General features: G+C 51.5%; 1 protein-coding gene across 1 annotated transcript in view; it reads right to left on the bottom strand.

The window, feature by feature from the left end:
• SLC25A48 (solute carrier family 25 member 48) overlaps positions 1 to 20,885 on the bottom strand; it is a 42,102-nt gene extending 21,217 nt beyond the window's left edge. Inside the window, exons 1-4 of the mRNA XM_052644178.1 lie at positions 20,792 to 20,885; positions 17,821 to 17,864; positions 12,857 to 12,928; positions 10,381 to 10,639 (exon numbers count right to left, since the gene is read on the bottom strand). Coding sequence (XP_052500138.1) covers positions 10,381 to 10,639; positions 12,857 to 12,928; positions 17,821 to 17,864; positions 20,792 to 20,885 — 469 coding nt within the window. The remainder of the gene's footprint in view (positions 1 to 10,380; positions 10,640 to 12,856; positions 12,929 to 17,820; positions 17,865 to 20,791) is intronic.
• Positions 20,886 to 21,005: the final 120 nt, after the last annotated feature.

Here is a 21,005-nt window from a genome sequence, read left to right as displayed (position 1 = left end):
TCCTTGGACCACACGCTGTGGCCATCTGGCCCCACTGCTCAGCAGCAGCATCTGGCACCTGGCTTGCTGGCTCCTGCCTGGGCCAGGAGGCCCCTCTGATGGCAGGCGCCTCTTCAGAGAGCTTTGTAGGAGATGGGGGCATCCAGGTTTAGCCAGTCCTCACAGGTACCCACACAGTCACTCCTTGGGGGATCCTCCTACCTCAGAGAGGCTGCACTGGCCCAACTACAGGCTGAGGTCCCTGCAGATCTGCCTCTGGTGCCCCTCTTCTGAGAACCCAGGGACCTGCTGCAGCATCCCACGGTACCCTTCCCAGACACAAACACAAACACTTTTAACTCTTTCCTTCCTCAGGCAATGCTGTTCAGTGTCTTCAGTGGGTCACGGCCTTGGAGACAGGAAAGTCAGGTGAAGCACAGTAACTAATCACAGATCCACTTGAAGTAAGGAGAGCCCAGGCCTCAGGGACACAAAGGACTGACCACTCCCTGGAAGGGAGAGCACCACCAGACCTCCTCTGTTTGTCAGTGGGGGTTCGAGGTGGACACAACATCATTTCTGAAAACATCAGTTTCTCTAGAAAATCCTTAGCAAGTCAGCCACCCACAGATGAGGCCCTGCTGGTCCCCAGTCAACAATGAGCAGGCTCACCAAGTGTTCTGTGCTCAAATACCCCGGGCCAGCAGGCTCTCAAGTGCAAGGGGGGAGCACAGGTTTACTTCAAGGGACCCACAAATCCACAAGCCTTGAAGACTGATAGAATTCCTCAAATATCTCATATATATGTCTGACCATTTTTCTCACATGTGTAGGTGCTATTGTGGGAACTCAATAAAAATTACTTAAATACACTGATAATCCACAGTAGTTTCTTATCATATGTGTTTTCTTAATCATGGACAAAAGGTAAAGCCACTGTTCTATGGACTGGACTCCATTTCGTATATTTAAAAAGTACTCGTAGGGACTTTCCTGGTGGTCCAGTGGTTAAGAATCCACCTTCCAGGACTCAGTTCGATCCCTGGTCTGGGAAAACAAGACACAACATGCCTATGGGCAGCTAAGCCTGAGTTCCACAACAACCAAGCCAGAGGGCTGAAACTAAGGCCCAACATGGCCAAATAGGATAGATAATTTTTTAAAAGGTACTCATAGAAAAACCAGGACCCCTAGAGCCTGCCAAGGCTGCACCCTGTCATGGTCTGTTTTGGTGGCTTCTCTTCTTGGAGCACGCGGTTTCCCCCTAACTGGCTCAGTGAGTTTTCTGGTATTGGAACCACACACTGTGATGTGTCCCAGGCCCTGTGACCCTGTGCCTGACACTGTGGGCTGTATGTGCCTCAGCACCATTCAGAGAACACTTGAGCATCTGATCGGCAGCTCTAGCAGCGGGGCCTCCCAGAGCCTCACCCCCCATGTTGGACGTTCCTCCAAGCCCAGCCCTGTCTGATCCTTGTGCCAGAGACTAAAAGACACTTCCAAATCATGGTATAAGCTTCCACACTGGTCTAAGATGCTGTGGAAGCAGCCAGTACTATGGATGGACATCCTCCAATAGACAGGCTGGGTATAACCTCTGTGGTTTGCATTTGAACAGGCTGGGGGACCCTGGGTTCACCTCCCCAGGATATTACCGATGGGAAGCTCTGGCCTGGTTCCTATTCGTAGAGGGTATGGCAGTTTTCTCATGCTCTAGAGAGTCCACGATAGGCAGATGGTTTACTAGAAAGAGCTCTGTGTTAGGAGCAGCTGGAGTTTGCTCTGGTGCTCAGTTGCTATTTTCTGTACAACCTAGTGCAAAAGACTCCCCCAACACTAGCCTTCAGTCTCCTTGTCATATACAATAGGGGAAGAATAAGAGGCCTCTCCATATCCTCACTGGGCTTTTGTGAAAATTAACTGAGAATGCACTCTGGCAAGCCCAGTTTACCAAAACGTGTGTTGTACAAATGTATTTTACTTGAGGCAAATAGTTCTCACTCTTGTCTTTATTAACTTGTCCTGATGTAATTTCAGATTCCAGAAGATCCAGACCTGGCAGTCTCAGGCAGCTGTGCCCTGCCGTGACCTGCCATGACCTGCCAAGCCTCCTGTGGAAGACTGTGGAAACTCACACACCACTGAGAGCTACCAACGCTAGTGTCAAGTATAGAGACCAAGACAGTATTTGCTCTTGTCAGTTGACTGAAAGAACAGATGGGTGTGTCCCTATTTACTGTATGCAACTTGTACAATGGTGTGTCATGTTGTGTACGTCATCATTAATTGTGGAAAGCTATGTGAGACCACAGCTTGAAAAAGATTCAAACTGTCCAGAACTCAAGGGTGCCTCTTGAACTGCATGGCTATATGCCTGGCCTCTTGACAAAACGCCTCCCTCCACTTTCGGGCTGCCATTGCTCCAGCCCTCACTTCCTGTTGGCATACAGCCTACTTGAGAAGAAGGCCCCAACTGTGGTTTCTGTGCCACTTGTCACATTCCAAGAATTCCTGCCTTCCCATAGGCTTCCTTCTTTAGAAACTGATGGAGCAACATATATCTCTTTACAGAGCTTAGCATCAATCATTCCTGCCCTGAACTGGGAAATTCTTAGCAAGTATCAGATGGCTAACCTGCCCAGAGATAAATATGCTTCTGAGCAGCCACACATCTTTATGAGAGCAATAAAACTATGTTGCCAAAGAGACAAACTGATGTAGTCAGGGCCTCTGAGGCACAGTTACTGCCCTTTTCCCAGTCAGACATTTCTGAAGGTCCAGGGAAATCGCAGAAATGGTTTCACCCCATTTTGTCATCAGACAGCCTTCCAGACTCAAAGGGGCTTTGTGTTCAGGTGAGTGGCTGATGATCACCCCTCGGCTGGCACTCCCCACTGCTGCCATCCAACCCAGCCCTTGTCAGCGTGTCCTCTCCTCGAGGAGGACCCTCTCCTCCTCGAATCCTGGCTACACTCTCTGTCTACCCTTCATCCCATCAGATTATATTAAATATGGTAGGGTCAGGCTCCCTCAACTTCCTTCCTCTTGCCTCAAAACTCTCTCTCGATTATCTCTGTCCTTCTTCTCTCCCGATTTGGAAGAGAAAGTCTTTTTCTTTGGTCTGCATTCACTGTCACCCTGACTTCAGCAGCTCCCCCCTCTTCCCTCTCCTCCCCACGACGGTGACAGTAGTCTCTCAGGACTGTGCTTCCAGGGTGTGGAACTGCACGGAAAAGTCACTTAAACCCAGCGTCCATTTCCCCACCCACCAGATAGAGACTGACAGTGCATATCTCACAGAGTTGCTGTGGTGACTGAATCTCAGGGTGTGTGTCAGCACAGAGCACACGCTCAGGCACGGCACTTGTCAGCTACAGCTGTGAGCGTCAGTACAGCTCCTTCTCAAGCCCCTTGGCGCGTTTTCTCATTGCCAGTCCCCTCTGTTTTTGCAGCTCGCCGTGGCATTCGCATCTAATGTCACGACTGCAGCTGTCACTGTGACGTCTGTCACATTCCTGTCTAGACCTCCTGCCCTAGCATTTCAGCTGGAGTTCCCCCCTCCCGAGCAACAGGAACCAAGGCAGGTCTCCATATTCTCACTTGAGACTGCCTCTCCAGCCGGGATCCAAACCGTCACGCGCAAGGACGAGCGTGCGTGCTGACCCACTCCCACCAAGCTCTGTCTCGCAGGCTTCATCTGCTGTTTCATTCCCTGTGTAGGTGGTACCACCTCCCTCATCGCTACCCAGCTTTGAAATCCTGGGTCATTTTCGGCACTCTCTTCTCTCCTTATTGGCCTGTTGGTTCTGCATTATTGATGCCTCTCTGAGTTACTGCTCCCCGGGCGTTCCCAAAGTCCATGGCCCTGAGACAGGTGTTCCCAGCCTCTCGCCTGGTCTGTGGCAGCAGCTTCCTTACCTCTACCATTCCCACCCCTTCCATTCCTCTGAAGGTCAGGTTCATCACTTCCTGCCACACAGCTTTGCTCAGGTCATGCTGGTGTCCAAGACACCCCATTGCCTGCAGAACAGCACAGAAACCCATACTCAGCTAATAATCCAAGCTCTTCATACCTGACCCTGCATCTTCCACCCCTCCCCACTCATCCCCACACAGACCTGCCCTTCCTGCCCCTGACTCCTTCCCTCCATCGGGTCCTCAGTCTGAAACACCTCCCCCTCCACACCTCCAATTCCTAGCCAGTATTCAAGCACCCAATTGACAGCCACTTCCTCTCTGGAGCCTTCCTGGTATGCAGAGCCAGATTCTGAGGTTCCAGAGTCTTCCACGGGCCTTTCTCACTCCAGTGCACATTTGATTCCCCACCAGACTGAGGGCTCCATGAACACAGGGGCTGTGTGCGTCTGATGCCTGGTGTACCCACTCAGCTTGGCTCATTGCAGAGGCTGGGAAAATGCTAGTGAATGAATGAATGGAAGGGTGGATTAAGCAGGCATAACACTCAGCCCTTTGCCTCCAGCTGGGCCTAGTGAAATCACTGCAAAGGTCAGCACAGAGTTAATGCTGAGTCTTCCTCCAGTCCCCCAAACCCTGGCCTCCTGTGGTGTTAAGGGCTTTGTGATCTGCACATTAATTAGGTTCTTAATGAAAACACAGACCTGAAAGCTCCCAGATAGGGGAGGAGTGAGTGTCACTGGCCACTGGGCTCTAGGATGTGACTTGGCCCAGGTAGAAGAACTGCTGGCCCTGGACCTCAGCCCCGAATTCCAGCACGGGCCCAGCAGGGCGCCTAGTGCAGCTCATGCCTGTGGGAATGGCAGCTTGAAAACGGCACCTTCACAGGCACCTTACTGTCAAGGCCAGATCTGAAAGAGTTCAGGCCAAGTGACAGAGACCCCGGGGAGAAAACCTCCACGAAGCTGGGAGTTTTCATGAGGATAACTGCCATCCAGCATGTGCTGGTAGGCAGTGCCAATGGACATTCCCTTTAAACTTCAGCAAATGCTGATAGCATTTGGTAAAACCCCTCTATATAACAAATTTCACAACATGTACCAAGAATCCTAAAAATGACCATACTCTTTGACCTACTCATGAATCAAAGAGCCCACACATTTAGGGAAATGACTGTAAATGAAGGCAACTCTTTATGGACAAATTTGCTGATCACATCACTATTTTTAAAAGAGGAAAAACTGTAAACAACCTAAACTTACATTAGTAGGAAGACTTCTAAATAATAAGTTTAACTGTATTGCTAACATTTATCTCATGTTTTCAGTGTATCAGACGTTGTGCTCAGATCTTCATGTGTTATGCATGATTCTATCCCATCCCAGTTATGAATGAGCTACTCTTGTTATTCCTGTATTGCAGATGAGTAAACTGAGGCTTGCACTTCCCAGGTGGCACTAGTAGTAAAAAACAAACAAATAAAAAACCCACCTGCCAAAGCAGGAGACTTAAAGATGCTGGTTTGATCCCTGGATAGGGAAGATCTCCTGGAGTAGGAAATGGCAACCCACGCAATATTCATGCCTAGAGAATCCCATGGACAGAGGAGCCTGGCGGGCTACAGTCCATAGGATTGCAAAGAGTTTGACACTACTGAAGCGACTTAGCACAGCACACAAACTGAGGCTTCTTGACGATCGGTGAAGGTAATAGAAGCAGGCATCTAACCCCAGAAACTGAATTCTTCCCATGCTATACCATCCCTCTCAAAATACGTGTGTGTTTTATGGACTATTGTACATCTGTTTTGAATATTATCCATCTATTTTCATTTTATAATGTTATTTTAGTAACATGGAAAATGTTCGTTACACTGTTAACAACAGGATATGAAACTGTCTAGATAACATGAGTAAAACCTCTTAAAACATTTCATGTATGCACACTGAAAAGGAAGAAGAAATACACCAATGCATTAATGGTGACTGTACTTGGTTGGATGGCTACTCTTTCCCTCCACATTCAGACAATCAGGATGAACTCAATGGCTTTATATCTGCATGTCTCCAACCAGATGAGCGGGGTTCTCACCTCAGCATGGCCTGCATTCCACCTGACATCTGCCCCCAAACAGGGAAGCCAGAGGCCTCTGGCCCCTGCCTTCAGTATGGAGCGTGGTGTCTCACAGACCCCCATTGTCACCGCCCAGGAAGTGGACTGGCAATTCTGGGGTAAAGCCGAAAGCCATGAGCAATCCCACAAGCCCCGCACAAGGCAGCCTAAATTTATGCATCTCAGCACAGTTGTCAGGGAGAGTGGGCCTGACTCAGAGCAGAGACCACAAGCTGGAGGCTAACCACAGCCCACACTGTCTAGTCCACACAATGGTCTGGGATGCATGGTGTTATGTTGGTTTGCATTTGACTTTGGTTTTGATTGAACTATCTGACGATTTCCAATTAAAAGATCCTGGGAAAATCTAGCTTTCTGTTTTCTTTTAAAAAGCAAAAGATCCAGGCTGTGTGGCAATAGTCGGCTGGAGCAGAGTCGAAGCCACCCCCTTAGAGACGATTTGGGCAACTTGCAACTATTCCCATCACTCCCCATTGCCTCCCAGGCACCAAGGCTGAATGACTGCATTTCTAATATGAGAGTGACATGGAAAGTAAGTATGTTTTGTTTTTCTATAAGAAGGGGGGAAATGAAGCACAGGCTCGGAGGGCTGCAGGTGTTTAAACGATGGAAAAGGGTGCACCCTCCAGGCACCAGTGCTCACTGATGCTTCCTGCCTGGGCCCAGCGAGTCTACCCCCTACCTTTGGCCTAGAGGGTTTCTGAGGAACAAGAGAAAGAAAAACCACATCCTTCCTCTACTTCTGGAGGGATTCCGGGCAGAAAGAACTGCCTGGTGACCCATCCCCTGCCTCCCCATCTTTATCCCCAGTAGTTGATCCTGCATGGCACCCATAGTCACCAAAGCCCCCTCTCTCGAGCATCTGAGGGGATGAGGGAGGTAAGGAAGAGAAGAGCAGCCCAAAGCCAGAGAATTCAGACCCATCCCTTGGAGCCCACAGGCTGTGCCCACTACCTGAACAATGTCATTTTAGAGTCAAGTTCCCACTTCCCTTCCCTCCCTCAAAGTTTGCAACTGGTTTGTACATGATGATTCTGTGCAAAGGCCCAGATGTTACCAAAGTCGTTGCAGCCTCAGCTTCTACAAAACCCTGGGGGCAGAAGCAGAAACAGCATCAGTGGTCCTGAGTCAGCTGCCTGGGCCCTCATCTCAGCTCCACCCCCAACTTGGGCAGGGACCTCGGGCAGGCAGTGGAATCTCCCCGTGCCTCTGTCTCCCCTTTGTAAATGTCCAGGAACCGGGTTTTTGTGAATATTAAACACACTGAGCTCTTCACACAGTGCCTGCCACATGGTAAGCCCGAGTAAACACTGGCTCCTTGCCCCCACAACCAGGAGTGTTCTGGCTTAGTCCAGATTGGAGGTTTTAGGGCACAGCTGAGGGGGACCCTCCAGCCTTGGTTTCTACCTTCTCTCCACACACTTAGGTCAATTCCTTTGCGTTTGCACTGTCAGATAAGCCCCTGGGACCAGGTGCCAATGACTTCAAGCTTAGAAGGGCTGAGAAAAGTTTTTCTGTGTACAGGGCCTCCCCTGGTCTAAGAGCCTTCCCTGAGTTCCCTAATGGCTAGCTTCCTGGCACCCTGGAGAGGACAGAACAAGTGCATTTTCATTTTCTGTTGCTGCCTCAAGGGGTTTGCTTAAGAACCGGTTTCCTTCTGGTACCGCAGATAAACTTACAACCTGGGCCATGGTCCCATCCATGCAGGAGTAGGATGAGATGCTGGGGAGGAATACGGAGAGCGCACACCCCCACGTCCTCCCTGCTCAGAGGACTTATCCAGCTAACAAGGACTCCACAAGAGTCCTGACGTCCCAGATGGCAGTTCTAGGGAGTTCTGCCCCAGGCCCCCAGGGCCCAGGTGAGCAGGCACAGGTGGCCCTCAGTGTGGCCTTGACCAGGTGCCCAGTCCTGACCTCCAGGCCCTCTTTCTACTCCTCCCACCACCTTCGCCAAAGCCCTTCCTGACCCCCAGCCTGACTGAGAGCCCCTCCCACTCTCCCCCACCCTATCTGGAGTGGCCCAATGCCTGTCTGCCCATTTGCTGGACGGAGAGCTGCAAGAGGAACAAGACAGAGTCTTCTGTCCACCACTATGGCCTCAGCACTTAGCCATAGGCCTGGCACACAGCAGGTGCATAACTATTGTGTATTGGGTAAATGAACCTCACACTGTCGGGTGGATGTTAAATGGGGCCATGCATAAACAGCACTTAACACAGTGTCAGGACACGATGAGCACTTAGCAGCTTTGGCAGCTGCTAATGGAGGCTGCTCCGCTCCCTAAAAGTCAGGCTCCTGCACACCCAGGGGTGGGGCCTTTCTTGGGTCTGGCTATTCTGGAGCTGCTCCCGTCCTTCCTCTAGTTTTGGAGGCTTCTAGTCCGGCCTCAGGATTCCTGTAGCTCAGGCCTTAGCCTGCTAAGTCAGCCCCCAATCTAGAACCCTCTTCAGGGAAAGTGTAGGTGGGCGAGGGAAGAACAAAGGATGGAACCCAACACTGTCAAAGTTCACCAATGAACTTGTCTGCGAATGTCCCAGCATCCTGTGTCCCAGCACTCTCCCTGGGTGTCCAGGCTGGCTGGGGGCCCTCACAGATACGCATGCACACCTGCCCCGCTCTCCTCCCCTTCCCGGGATGAGGCGCTTTGGTTGTGAAGCGGGCGGGGCTGCCCCCATGAACTGAGGAGCCCCAGCACTGACACTCGTCCGACATGTGGACCCCGAAGACCTCCAAGGCTTATGGAGAGGGACCTACTCTGCACCCTAGACCAACACAACTTTGCGAAAGTAGACAGGAGAGCACAAAAAACCAGCCTGGGGGCCAAGACTCCTGCGCTCTAGGCCTGTTCACAATGCCCCTTCATTTCTCTACATCTTTGCTTCTGCCTCTGACACAGGACCAGATCAGTGAGCTTCGAACTCTTTTCAGAGGTGCAACCCTTTCGTCAAACTGAACGGTACCAAGACATGACTCAGCATAGGTAGGTGGGGGTGAGGGTGCCCCTGCCCTGCACCTCCTCAGCGGCCCCCAGCAGGGCGTGCTCTGTGACTCTCTGGGTGAACCATCCTAGTGTTGCCCTGCATCTCCCTGCATGCTCACAGTGACCATGGGCCCTGGGGCACTGAGCACCTAGCAGCTGTGACTCCTATTCTTGGGGTAGGAGGGGCCCTTGTGAGGAGCATCAGCACCATGCTTGGAGTCTGTGCAGACCTGCCCTGGACACCTGCCCAGCTGAGCAGGGAGGGCAGGTGAATCAAGGAGCCTGGGTAACAGTCGGGGGAGGAGAGGCACTGGCCCAGGATGCTCCTGAGTGACCTTTTGGGGCTTCAGCCATGTGTCAGCACAGCTGACTCCCCACCCAGCCTCTGTGGGCAGAGGGCTCACATGGAGGCCACTTAGAAGGTGGCCAAGCAGAGGGGTCTTATCCACATCTATCAGGTATATAGCTGAGGTCACAGGAAGGACCAAGATGCAATCCTTCCATCATACAGATAAGGAGACTGAGGCCTAGAAAGGGATGGTATCTTCCCTGAGGAGGTAGACTAAAATGAGAGCCAAGGACCAGACTCCAAGGTATTGGAATTTGTCTAAGAGCCCCCAGCTCATCCTTTCTCTACAGCCGGCCCTCTCTGTCCACACAGCAAGTGCCTTCTCGTTCTTTCCAACCTCCTTTATCAAAACTGGTCCCAGGAGAAGAGGCAGGCACCTCTTTCCAGCAGGGAGGAGATGTCAGCTCCAGCTCACCACGGGGCAGAGTAGCTAGCTACACAGCAGATAAGAAATGAAACTCTAATGGAACATAGATGGCAAGGTGAGGGGCACCCACTTCATGAACCAGCAGCCAATCCAGCTCAAGGCCTCCTGGCTGCACTCCTTGGTGTGAGGGGCAGGTGTGGTTCTGAGACCCGGACAGTCACACAGGGCCCCTCACTTGACTCAATGCTCTACTCTTGCCCTTTTAAAATTCTTACTAATTTGTAATTAAGAGATTATTTTCGTTTCACGCCAGGGGCTACAAACTATAAAGCTGGTGCTGACTGGCCAGTCATGAACTGTGTGTCCTTGAATAAGTATCTCAACCTCTGGGAGCCTCAGTTTTCCCATCTGCAAAATGGAAACAATCATAGCGCCTGCCTCAGGAAATTGTTCTGAAGATGAATTAAGAGAACACATGTGGGGCTCTTCACAAACGTCTGGTACATAGTAAACCCTTGACTAATGAGAGTTACTGTTATCAATAAAAATGATTTGACATAGTTGCCCTGCTCCATAAAAAGGATATTAACCAAATCCCAGAGCTAGGAGAGGGTCACAGGTGCCCAGATACCAGGCCGCCTCCCAGGCCTCTTACCTTCCTGAAATGGCTCTGTTTGCATCTGCAGCCGGATCTTGATGAGGTCCACGGGCGCACCCAGCCCGACAGAGACCACACCGGCCACCATGCTGGCCAGAAGCAGGTCAGACAGCACGTGGGGTGGGCCAGCCTCAGGCTCTCGGCACCGGTGGTGGCTGAGGAACCTCTGTGTGTTGCTGAAGACCCCAAACACCACTGAGTTGTAGACGGCGATGCTGGCAAGGGGGAAGGACATGCCCTTGAAGAAGCCAAACACCTGTGAGGAGACCCAGGAGGAGGACGCATGAGGGCCTGTGCCACCCCTGGCACAGACTTTGCCTTCCTGGAGCCCACAGCCTGGTGGGGGAGACATCACAGGAAAAGCAAGCCAGTATGTCGGTGGAAAGAATAAGTGGGCGCTGATGTGAAAGGAGAAACAGGGGAGCAAGAGAGCATCCTTGCCCTGAGGAGGAACTGACTTCTGCATGAAGCTGTTTCTTGAGCCATGGTGTGCTGGGCCTGGGACCTGCATTTGTCACCAGAGTGGCAGTGTTCCTGGGCTGTGGCCGAAGGCAGCCCAGGGAGGCCCAGTGAGCTTGCCAAGCACCACATGCTCCCTGCTCATGCGCCACTCCAACAAAAGCATTCTCTGGGCATGTGCCAGGCCCTGCAGGACAAGAAGAAAGAAGCACTTTCCGCGGGCACTGAGCTCACAATCTGGAGGCGGGGCAGGGAGGGGCCCAGGCAGACAGACTGACAGGCAAGTAAAATATAGTGCGCTAAGTCTGTAGTGGTGGGGTGTGAAGGGTCCCACAGCTCCCCCAGGGGCACCTGGGCCAGCAGGTAGCTGGGTGCCCCTGAGCATGTGCTTCTGTTGGGACAGAGCCAGAGGGAGAATCCCCAAATGAACAGCATGAAAGGCTTCTGTACACACATACTGCATTCTCAGCAGACACCACAGATGTGCCACTGAGCCTGGAAAATCCCAGAGGCCCTTGGAGGAGTCGGGGCACATCCAGGGCACCAAAGGTGAAAAAGCACTGGGAAGCCATTGTACAAACTCCAGGCTGTACTCAAGCCGGTTCAGCCTGACCTGCATGCCTGCACCCTGTTTACAAGAGCCTGGACACCACCTCACACAAGCGTCCACACACGCATGTGCATGCAAACACACATGCGTGCACTCACCATACTCCAGACTCCGCCTCTCCGATAACTTGGGACATCGCTTAGCTTTGAACCACCGTGTCTTAGAGGAACACCAGCAGTCCCCATAGAAACCCCAGGGCACATGTCCCAAAAAGGAGAATCAACAGCTGCCATTCAGAGGATGGAGGCGTAGGACAACATTACACCAGAACAGCTAGTGCTGGGTTTGCAGGGCTCACCCTGAGCAGACCATCCAGAGAATCAGAACAACACGCAGACACAAGACACACTTCAACCAAGGAGAAGAAACTCCAGGTGCGAGCAGGAGCCTCCTGAGCTCCAGGCCACTTCCCAGGAGGGAGCCTGGCGGGGACAGAGGCCAATAAGGGGGTCATGTTCCCAGTGACTCAAGGAAAAGCCCAGTGCTGCCACAGGCTTACACCTATTTCTTTTTTTAAAATTAATTTTTATTGGAGTGTAACTGGTTTACAATGTTGTGTTAGTTTCTGCTCTCCAGCGAAGTGAATCAACTATACGTACACATATAGCTACAATTTTTTGGATTTCCTTCCCATTTAGGTCACTACAGAGCACTGAGTAGAGTGTCCTGTTCTATGCTGGAGGTTCTCACTAGTTATCTGTTTTACACATGGTAATGTGCATATATATATATATATATGTATATATATCAATCCCAATCTCCCAATTCATCCCACCCCCACTTTATCTCCTAGTATCTGTATATTTGTTCTCTGTCTGCTTATGCCTATTTCTTTAATAGTTCATTTTATCCTACATTTTAAAATTTATTTAAAATTCCCCAAGGAGGAGTCTTGGAAAGTCTTCAAAAAGCACATACTCATTCTCAAGAATGGCACCTGATGCTTCTACAAAATCTGTTACTCAGATTTTCCCCTCTGCAGAGAAAACCCCTGGGTCCCTTGGTCTGGAGGCATGTGATACAAGCCTGCTCTGGGTGTCTGGGACCAGAAGAATCACCCCACTCCCACCCCTCGCCCCACTCTGGGATAAAGGGAGCTCGTGGGTTAAAGTGGCTTACCTGCCACTCATCTGGTTTTGAAAACCTGACAGGTCACCCTGTTTTTGCAGGAATTTTCCACTCCATGTTCCTAAGTGCCTCAAAATTTCTCCAGAGAGATGACACAGTTTTTTTCCTCAATAATATTGCACCCGGGGACAGGGTTAAGTTTACATAATACATAATATTTGAGGAGTGGTGTGAGATAAAGAGGGAACACTGAGCCAAAGGTGATGAGCGTCATGAACAGGGGGTGAGGACGGTGACCTTGGTCCCCAGGAGAACCTTCCCGCCAGGAGCACTTACACTCTCCCTCCTGTACACCGTGCGAATGCAGCTGAGGGTGCTCCCGTAGCCAGAGCCGGCCTGCAGGCGAGCCTGTGGAGAGAGGCAAAGGCAAGGGCCTGAGGGCCAGGCGGAGACAAGTCACGTCCCCACCACTCCCATGATACTGGGCTCCCAGCACGCGGCCCCAGAGCGGGGAAGGCCCTGCCCCTGTGACCCCGTCCCAGCCTGGCTGGCCTTCCGTCTTCTACCCGCACCGCCTCCCTACACATCCCATTCGCCCCTTGCTAAATGCAGCAGGAGGCCCCTCGAGCTTCGAGAAGAAGACAGGCCAGTTTGTTGCACAAGAACAACACTGGTTTGGATACATATGGTGTTGCTGCATCTTGAACACAAGAGCTAACCTGTGGCTCCGGCCTGTCTGCTGTCCAGCACCCTGCCCTCCCAAATACTCCTGGGAGTGGCCTGCTCACCTCACCTCCCGACAGATACAGAACCCCCGTATCTGTCCCCTCAGTGATGCACTGGGCTCCTCAATGGCCTCCTGCTCCCCTGCCCATTCCTTTTTCTGTGTCGACACAACAGTCAGCCTAATCTTTTCCAAACAACGATGAATGCTTGTCACTGCTGTATCAAGCTCTGCAGAGGCCTCCCTCCAAAATCAGAAAAATCCCACCCTTAACCAGCACCACAGAGGTCCTGGGTGGTGCCTCTGTGGTGCCTCTCACCACCTCCAGGCAATTTCCTCCACACCTGCTGTGCCTGCCACATTACACATTCCTGGACCCTGGACCATCAGTTTCTTCCTGCTTCCAGAACATTCCACCTACATTTCTCCCCTGGAAGGCTCTTTACTCAGCTTCTTCAGCTCATCTTTTGGGTCTGAACTTCAGTGCTCCAATGATGTGATCTGCTTATCTGTTTTGCTGTTGTTGCTATTCCGTCGCTAAGTCATGTCCTACTCTTTGTATCCCCGTGGACTGCAGCATGCCAGGCTCCTCTATCCTTCACCATCTCCCAGAGTTTGCTCAAATTCATGTCCATTGAGTCAGTGATATTATCTGACCATCTCATCCTCTGCTGCCCCCTTCTCATTTTGTCTTCATCTTTCCCAGCATCAGGGTCTTTTCCAATGAGTTGGCTCTTCATATCAGGTGGCCAAACTATTGGAGCTTCAGCTTCAGCATCAGTTTTTCCAATGAATATTCAGGGCTGATTTCCTTTAGGATTGACTGGTTTGATCTTGCAGTCCAAGGGACTCTCAAGAGTCTTCTCCAACACCACAGTCCAAAAGCATCAGTTCTTCAGCACTCAGCCTTCTTTATGGTCCAACTCTCACATCCATACATGACTACTGGAAAAACCATAGCTTTGACTATATGGATCTTTTATGGTAAAGTAATGTCTCTGCTTTTTAATACACTGTCTAGATTTGTCATAGTTTTCCTTCCAAGGAGCAAACTTTTTTTTTTTTTTTTTTCATTTCATGGCTGCAGTCATTGTCCACAGTGATTCTGGAACCCAAGAAAATAAAATCAGTCGCTGTTTCCACTTTTTCCCCTTCTATTTGCCATGAAGTGACATGACCGGATGCCATGATCTTGGTTTTTTGAATGTTCAGTTTCAAGCCAGCTTTTCACTCTCCTCTTTCACCCTCATCAAGACGCTCTTTACTTCCTCTAAGTTTCTGCCATTAGAGTGGTATTATCTGCATTTCTGAGGTTGTTGATATTTCTCCCAGCAATCTTGATTCCAGCTTGTGCTTTATCCAGCCTGGCATTTTGCATGATGTACTCTGCACAGAAGTTACATAAGCAAGGTGACAATACACAGCCTTGACATAGTCCTTTCCCAATCCTGAGCCAGTCAGTTGTTCCATGTCCTAACCGTTGCTTCTTGACCCTAATACAAGTTTCTTAAGAGACAGGTAAGGTGGTCTGTTATTCCCATCTCTTTAAGAATTTTCCACAGTTTGTGGTGATCCACATAGTCAAAGGTTTTAGCATAGTCAATAAAGCAGAAGTAGATGTTTTTTTCTGGAGCTCCTTTGCTTTCTCCATGGTCCAATGAATGTTGGCAATTTGATTTCTGGTTCTTCTGCCTCTCTGAAGCCCAGCTTACACAGTGGAAAGTTCTTGGTTCACATAACTACTGAAGCCTAGCTTGAAGGATTTTGAGCATAACCTTGCTAGCAAGTGAAACGAATGCAATTGTACAGGAGTTTGAACATTCTTTGGCATTGCTCTTCTTTGAAATTGGAACAAAACTGGTCTTTTCCAGTCCTGTGGCCAGTGCTGAATTTTTCAAATTTGCTGACATATTGAGTGCAGCACTTTAACAGCATCATCTGTTAGGATATTCTGTCACCTCCATTGGCTTTGTAGGGTATTTGGGTTTCCCATGTGGAACAGGGCCATCTTGTATTTTCCTCTCATCCCTGGAGCAGAGCGTGGCCCTGGCACTTGGCCCTTTGCACAGACTGACCACAGGGCTGGAAGATGAGTTGGTGGCATACTCTAATGGAGGCTGACTCCACTGCCTGGGGTATCTGTAGACAGGCAGAGGGTCTGAGTAAGGCCACAGAGAAGCCCAGGGCATATTTCACCCTGGGCCTAGACCAGAGCAAAGGTCTGTCGGCCCTGGAGAAAGGTGACACCCAGGCCAGCAGCACAGCTCAAGCCTCTAGGGTCTCCAACTGCAATAGGAGCTAGCACATAATATGCACCTACTGCATACATGGGAAATACTGGGCATCTTATGGAACGTATCTCACAGAATCCCACAAATGCTACGAGGTGTGGATACTATCCCCACCTCACTGATAAAAAAAGCTGATTCCCTGTATAGGTTTCTGATTGCTGCTGTAACAACATATGATAAATTTAGTGGCTTAAAACAATGCAACTTTATTTTCTTACAGTGTTCTCAATGGTCTATAGAGAACTGAGCCCTGATTAGAGAACCCTGGTCACACTGCACCAGACATAAACTTTAAGCATACCAGGTGTGCCAGGAGCCCGCAGTGAATCCTTACCCCAGCTCTGCTGCCCCAAGCAGCCAGCCTGGCTCTCCCGCCTGTAGGGTGGGAGTCTCTGCCCCAGGTCAGCAGCCTGGATCCTTCCAGCTTGGCTCTTTCAGAGGGGAGCCTGGGGACCTGGGACAAGTCGCTTGTCTGCATCACCACACTCCAGCACATGTGCTCTTCAGGACGGAAAGGCTCGCTCACTGCTCTACCCTTGCTGCCAACGTGACAGTCCTCCTGACAGCCCCACTGGTGGTAAGGGGCTCACTGTCCACTTTATAGATGAGGAAACTGAGGCTCAGAGAGGTTAAGGGAGAAAATACAGGAAGTGGGAACTGGACTCCAGGCTCTTCTGACTCTAGGAGTCTGGCCCAGACCTTTCTCAGGGAATAGGAACTCTAGAGTAAATGCCAGCCAGAAGGAAGGAAAATGTTCTGGAGAGAAACAAGGGCCCCAGGCCAGCCCCGGGCTGGACCCAGAGGCCAGCCATGGAAGCTGGCATCATCAGGCTAGTACTCTCAACAGAGAGGTTCTCAGGTGGAACAAAGACTAGATTTTATGTGTTGGGAAAGCTTCCCTGTAGAGGTTCAGGGGGAGGAGTGGAGAAAAGGAGGAGAGTCTTATCCTTTACAGCTGACATGTGGCACAGGGTGGCCAGGCTTGCCACGCCAGGGGCAGATGAGGATGGGGCTTCCAAACAGGCTCTACCAGCCCCTGACTAGGCTGTGGGTGAGGGAAGGATACTCTATCGGGGAAACACACTGGTTGCCTGGGTAAAAAACTGTAACTGCAGGCTGTTAGATCTGCAGGGGCAGGGACAGGACTTGCTTTGTCCACCACCTCTGCCCTGCCAGCCCCACAGCACCTGCATGGAGAAAGCATCCAGGATGTGTTTGATATATGAGCAAAAGGCTGGACTTGTGTGAGGCAGGAAATACCTTCAACTATCTAGACATGTAGGCTGACCTCCCCATCAGAAGAGAGCAGGCCTGGGCTCTGATGGAGGAGGGGCCCACAGTCACATGGGGAGGAAGGTGGGGAGAAAAGGGGCCACAGCAGTCCCTGGAGGAGGGCCTGAGAGGTTCCTCTTTGTGCACAATCCTGGCGGAGCATTAGATACGAATGTGAAAGTCAGGGTGAGGAGGCACTGTTAGTGGCCGCCTTCTCAGGGTATAGCTGTGGGTGCTGCTCAGCACCGGGACGGGAGGCAGGGGTCGGGGTGCAGTCAGACGTCCCTTTGCAGCACCTCACTTCCCAGTGCTTCAGCTTATCGTGACCTGGGCTAAGCCCTTCCCCTTTCTGGGCCAGTTTCCACACCTGTAGAACAAGGGGCATGGATGATTCCAATGCCAAGGGGCTTTGCTGGCTCCATCAAGTTACCGTGGCTTCCCGTTCCCAACCTAGGTCCAGAGTCCTAAGCTGATATTCAAGGCCTACAAGGATTGACTGCCCACCTACCCTTCCTGGACTCTGATCCGTAGCTGCTTTCAGAAACCTGAGGCATCAGCAAAACTGGCCATGTTGGCCTTTCCTAAGCGTGACCCCCAGGCAGTGTCCCTACTTCAGTGCCTTTGCCCATTCTGTTCTCTGTGCCTGGGATATCTTTTCCAATCGCCTGACCTTAGATGCTGGTTCAGATGCCACCTCACACTGGAAGCCTTTTCTGGTTCCTTAGTTTCACAGAGGCTTGCAGGAGAACACTCCCAGTGCCCTCGTCCCCTCCCCTGAGGCTCCTGAGAATCTAGAGGCAGAAACGGAGCATTCATGAAAACAAAATCACTGCCAAGCAATGAGGGTAGAGCATTCCAGGCCGGGCCTCCTAGCTCTCCACCCCCATGGACTGGCACAGAGAGCTGGCCCTGGGCTGGCGACCTTCTGGGGGTCAGAAACAGCAGGCACACTACTGGAGGCAGACTCGCTCCAGGCCTCTTTCCAGAAGGTAATGGTGACATGGCTACCGTACCTTGACTGTATCCAGAGGGTGGCCGACGATGACACTGGCTGCACCTGGGGATCAAGAAGACTTGCTGGTTACTCAGCCCCTGGACTTCGAGCTTGCACCAGCTGGCTCTCAGGACAGAACAGAGGACCCCGGCACTTACATTCACTTACTTGGTCCATGCCCAGTCACCAGAAGGGACCCTCAGGCATGGGTTCACACACAGAGCAAGGCAAAGAGAATGGAGTAAAACCTGGGCCTTGCCTCCAGGACAAGTACACTATAGAAAGGGAGGTAAAGGTGCTGGGATAACTGGGTATCAGTGCAGAAGAATAAAGTTAGACCCTCCCTCATACCATATAGGGGCTTCCCTGAGAGCTTAGTTGGTAAAGAATCTGCCTGCAATGCAAGAGACCCTGGTTGATTCCTGGGTCAGGAAGATCTGCTGGAGAAGGGATAGGCTACCCACTCCAGTATTCTTGGGCTTTCCCCTGTGGCTCAGCTGGTAAAGAATCCACTTGCAATGTGGGAGACCTGGGTTCGATCTCTGGGTTGGGAAGATCTCCTGGAGAAGGGGAATGGCTACCCATTCCAGTATTCTGGCCTGGAGACTTCTATGGACTCTATAGTCCAAGGGAGTCACAAAGAGCTGGACATGACTGAGTGACTTTCACTTTCACACCATATACAAAGTTAACTCAAAAGAAACCAAAGATCTATCCGGAAGCACTAAAACTACGGAAATCATATACTAAAACCCAGAGGGAAATCTCTATGACTATAGATTTATAACAGATTCTGAAAGTAGATTAGTGGTTGCCCAAAGGGAGAGGAATGGAATGGGGTTTCACAATAAATAGGTGTGAGGGATCTTACTGGGGGATGAAATGTTCTAAAGCTAACTTACAGTAATGGTTGCGCCACTTAGTAAAATTACTAATAATCACTAAATTGTATACTTGAAATGAGTGGATTTTATGATATGTAAAATAACCGCAATAAAGTTGCTTTAAATGTAACCATATAGCATTTAGGGGCTTCCCAAGTGTCACAGTGGTAAAGAATCCACCTGCCAATGCAGGAGACACAGAGATGTGGGTTCAACCCCTGTGTCGGGAACATCCTCTGGAGGAGGGAATGGCAACCCACTCCAGTATTCTTGCCTGGAGAATGCCATGGACAGAGGAGCCTGGCGGGCTGCAGTCCATGGGGTTGCAAAGAGTAGGCCACAACTGAGCAACTGAGCACACAGATAGCATTTAAACAGCACCTGATACTTTTCAAGTATTCCCTGCTGGTACACTCATCTTCATTTCATGGAAGCAAAACCCTGTTGATGTAAACAAAATAAGGCCAATCTCAGAATAAAGGGTGACCCAGTACTTGCCGTGTGAGGCGCAGAGTCTTTGTGTCATCAGAGATTTTGAGACACTCTGGTAGCCTCACCCTCAGGACATTTCTCAAATCATGTCCCGGGCAGCCATATTGAAGTTGGTCAGACTACTGAAGGAGCAGTCAAGGAAAGTTTCTCCCTCTCAACAGCTGAAAAGTTGTCTGAAGAGGGCCTGGATGTGCCCACGGGGTCTCTGGGCACAGCCCCCTGACTGGTAAATTTAGCCCTACCCAAGGGAGCCTGTGCAACCAAACTGGCCCCAGTGAAAGAGATCATCTCTGCTTGGGAGGGTGAGAGACAGGAGCCCTACAGCTTCTGTCCCCCCTACCTGTGGGGGACAGACATGGACTCCTACTAGGTGGGAGGGGCCACCAGAAGAGGAACCACCGATTCCAGATGCTGTTTCTGTTTTTTCCTTTCCTACAAGTCTCCTGGTCTCCACACCTAGGACACTTGATGGGGCACAAACATGATGGCCACAGCCTCTACCTGAGCATGTCAGTATTTTGCTTTGTCTTTGGGAAGCGGCTGCATTCATCAACATCTCTTTTCTGATGATCCTCTTGTGAACATGCATGCTAAGTCGCTTCAGGCCTGTCTGACTCTTTGCGACCCCATGAACTATAGCCCGCCAGGCTCCTCTGTCTGTGGGATTCTCCAGGCAAGGATACTGGAGTGGGTTGCCATGCCCTCCTCTGGAGGATCTTCCCAACCTGTGACTCCTGCATTGCAGGTGGATTCTTTACCGCTGAGCCGCCAGGGAGGCCCAATGATCCTCTTAGATGGAGCCAAAAGAAAGACTGTATTTTACAATAAGCAAAGTCTCTCAAACCTCCAATAGCTGAACAAAGGAGGGACAGACTGACCCCCTGCTGGACAGAGAAGAATGAAGAAGGGAGGCAGTGGATGTGACTCTTGCCCAAGCAAACACACCCAGCAGACAGAGGCTCCAGGAGCGGTAGGTAGGGATCAGCCGGCCCAACAGTGCCAGAGGAGAGGTGTGACAGTTGGCAGCAGCTGAAAACCATAAGGGTTTCCCCTGGCTGGCGGGGGGCGTCTGCTGCCGACGTTGGGTCCCCAGCCCTGCGCTCCAGCTCCCCCAACAGCCGTACGCCCGAAGAGCCAGCCTGACTGTGGTGCCCGGCTCGCATCCTGCGCGCCTGGCGTGCTGTGGTCAAGCGCCACCCTCACCTACAAGTCCCCAGGAGTGCCCAAATTCAGGTGCGCACCGGGGCGCCGAAGGGCGTGTACGCGCCGGCATGCTCCATTGGCTGTCCACTTTGATGGGCGGTTTAATCATTACGGATCAGGATCCAGTTTTGCAAACCCGAACTTTGAGGCAATCGCAGGCTCCGGAAGAATCTGAGTGGGGCTGGCGGCAGCAGTCGAGAAGCCGCAAGACTAGCCGGGCGGCGGGCGGCGTGCTCCTGGGTAGTGTGTGGGCAGTACGTGGCTGGCGCGGAGCTCCCGAATCAGGCACCGCGTGGAAACCCCGCCCGGGCAGCGCCCGTCGCCTCGCTCTCTTCCTGTCGGGCAGGGCTGTCCCCGTCCACACTCACATCTGGGGGTCCCTCCATCCCTCCCGCCCGGGGGTGCGCTCACCTCCGATCCAGCCCGCGACAAAGTCTTCCAGTTGGAAGTTGCCCATGGCCCCGGCCGCGGCGCCTCGCTTTCCCGTAGCTGGGTCAGTGCCCATTCAGTGTCTTCTGGACAGGGCCTGCGGGCAAGCGCGCCAGACGGGTGAAGTCAGGGACACGGATTCCCTGCAGGCAGGTCCTCCTCCACACCGGGCTGCCCCACTCCCCGCTCGGGGTGC

The sequence above is a fragment of the Budorcas taxicolor genome, chromosome 7 (assembly GCF_023091745.1).
Source record: "Budorcas taxicolor isolate Tak-1 chromosome 7, Takin1.1, whole genome shotgun sequence".
In the NCBI taxonomy this organism is placed as follows: Eukaryota; Metazoa; Chordata; class Mammalia; order Artiodactyla; family Bovidae; genus Budorcas; species Budorcas taxicolor.
This window is presented reverse-complemented; position numbering and strand designations above follow the sequence as displayed.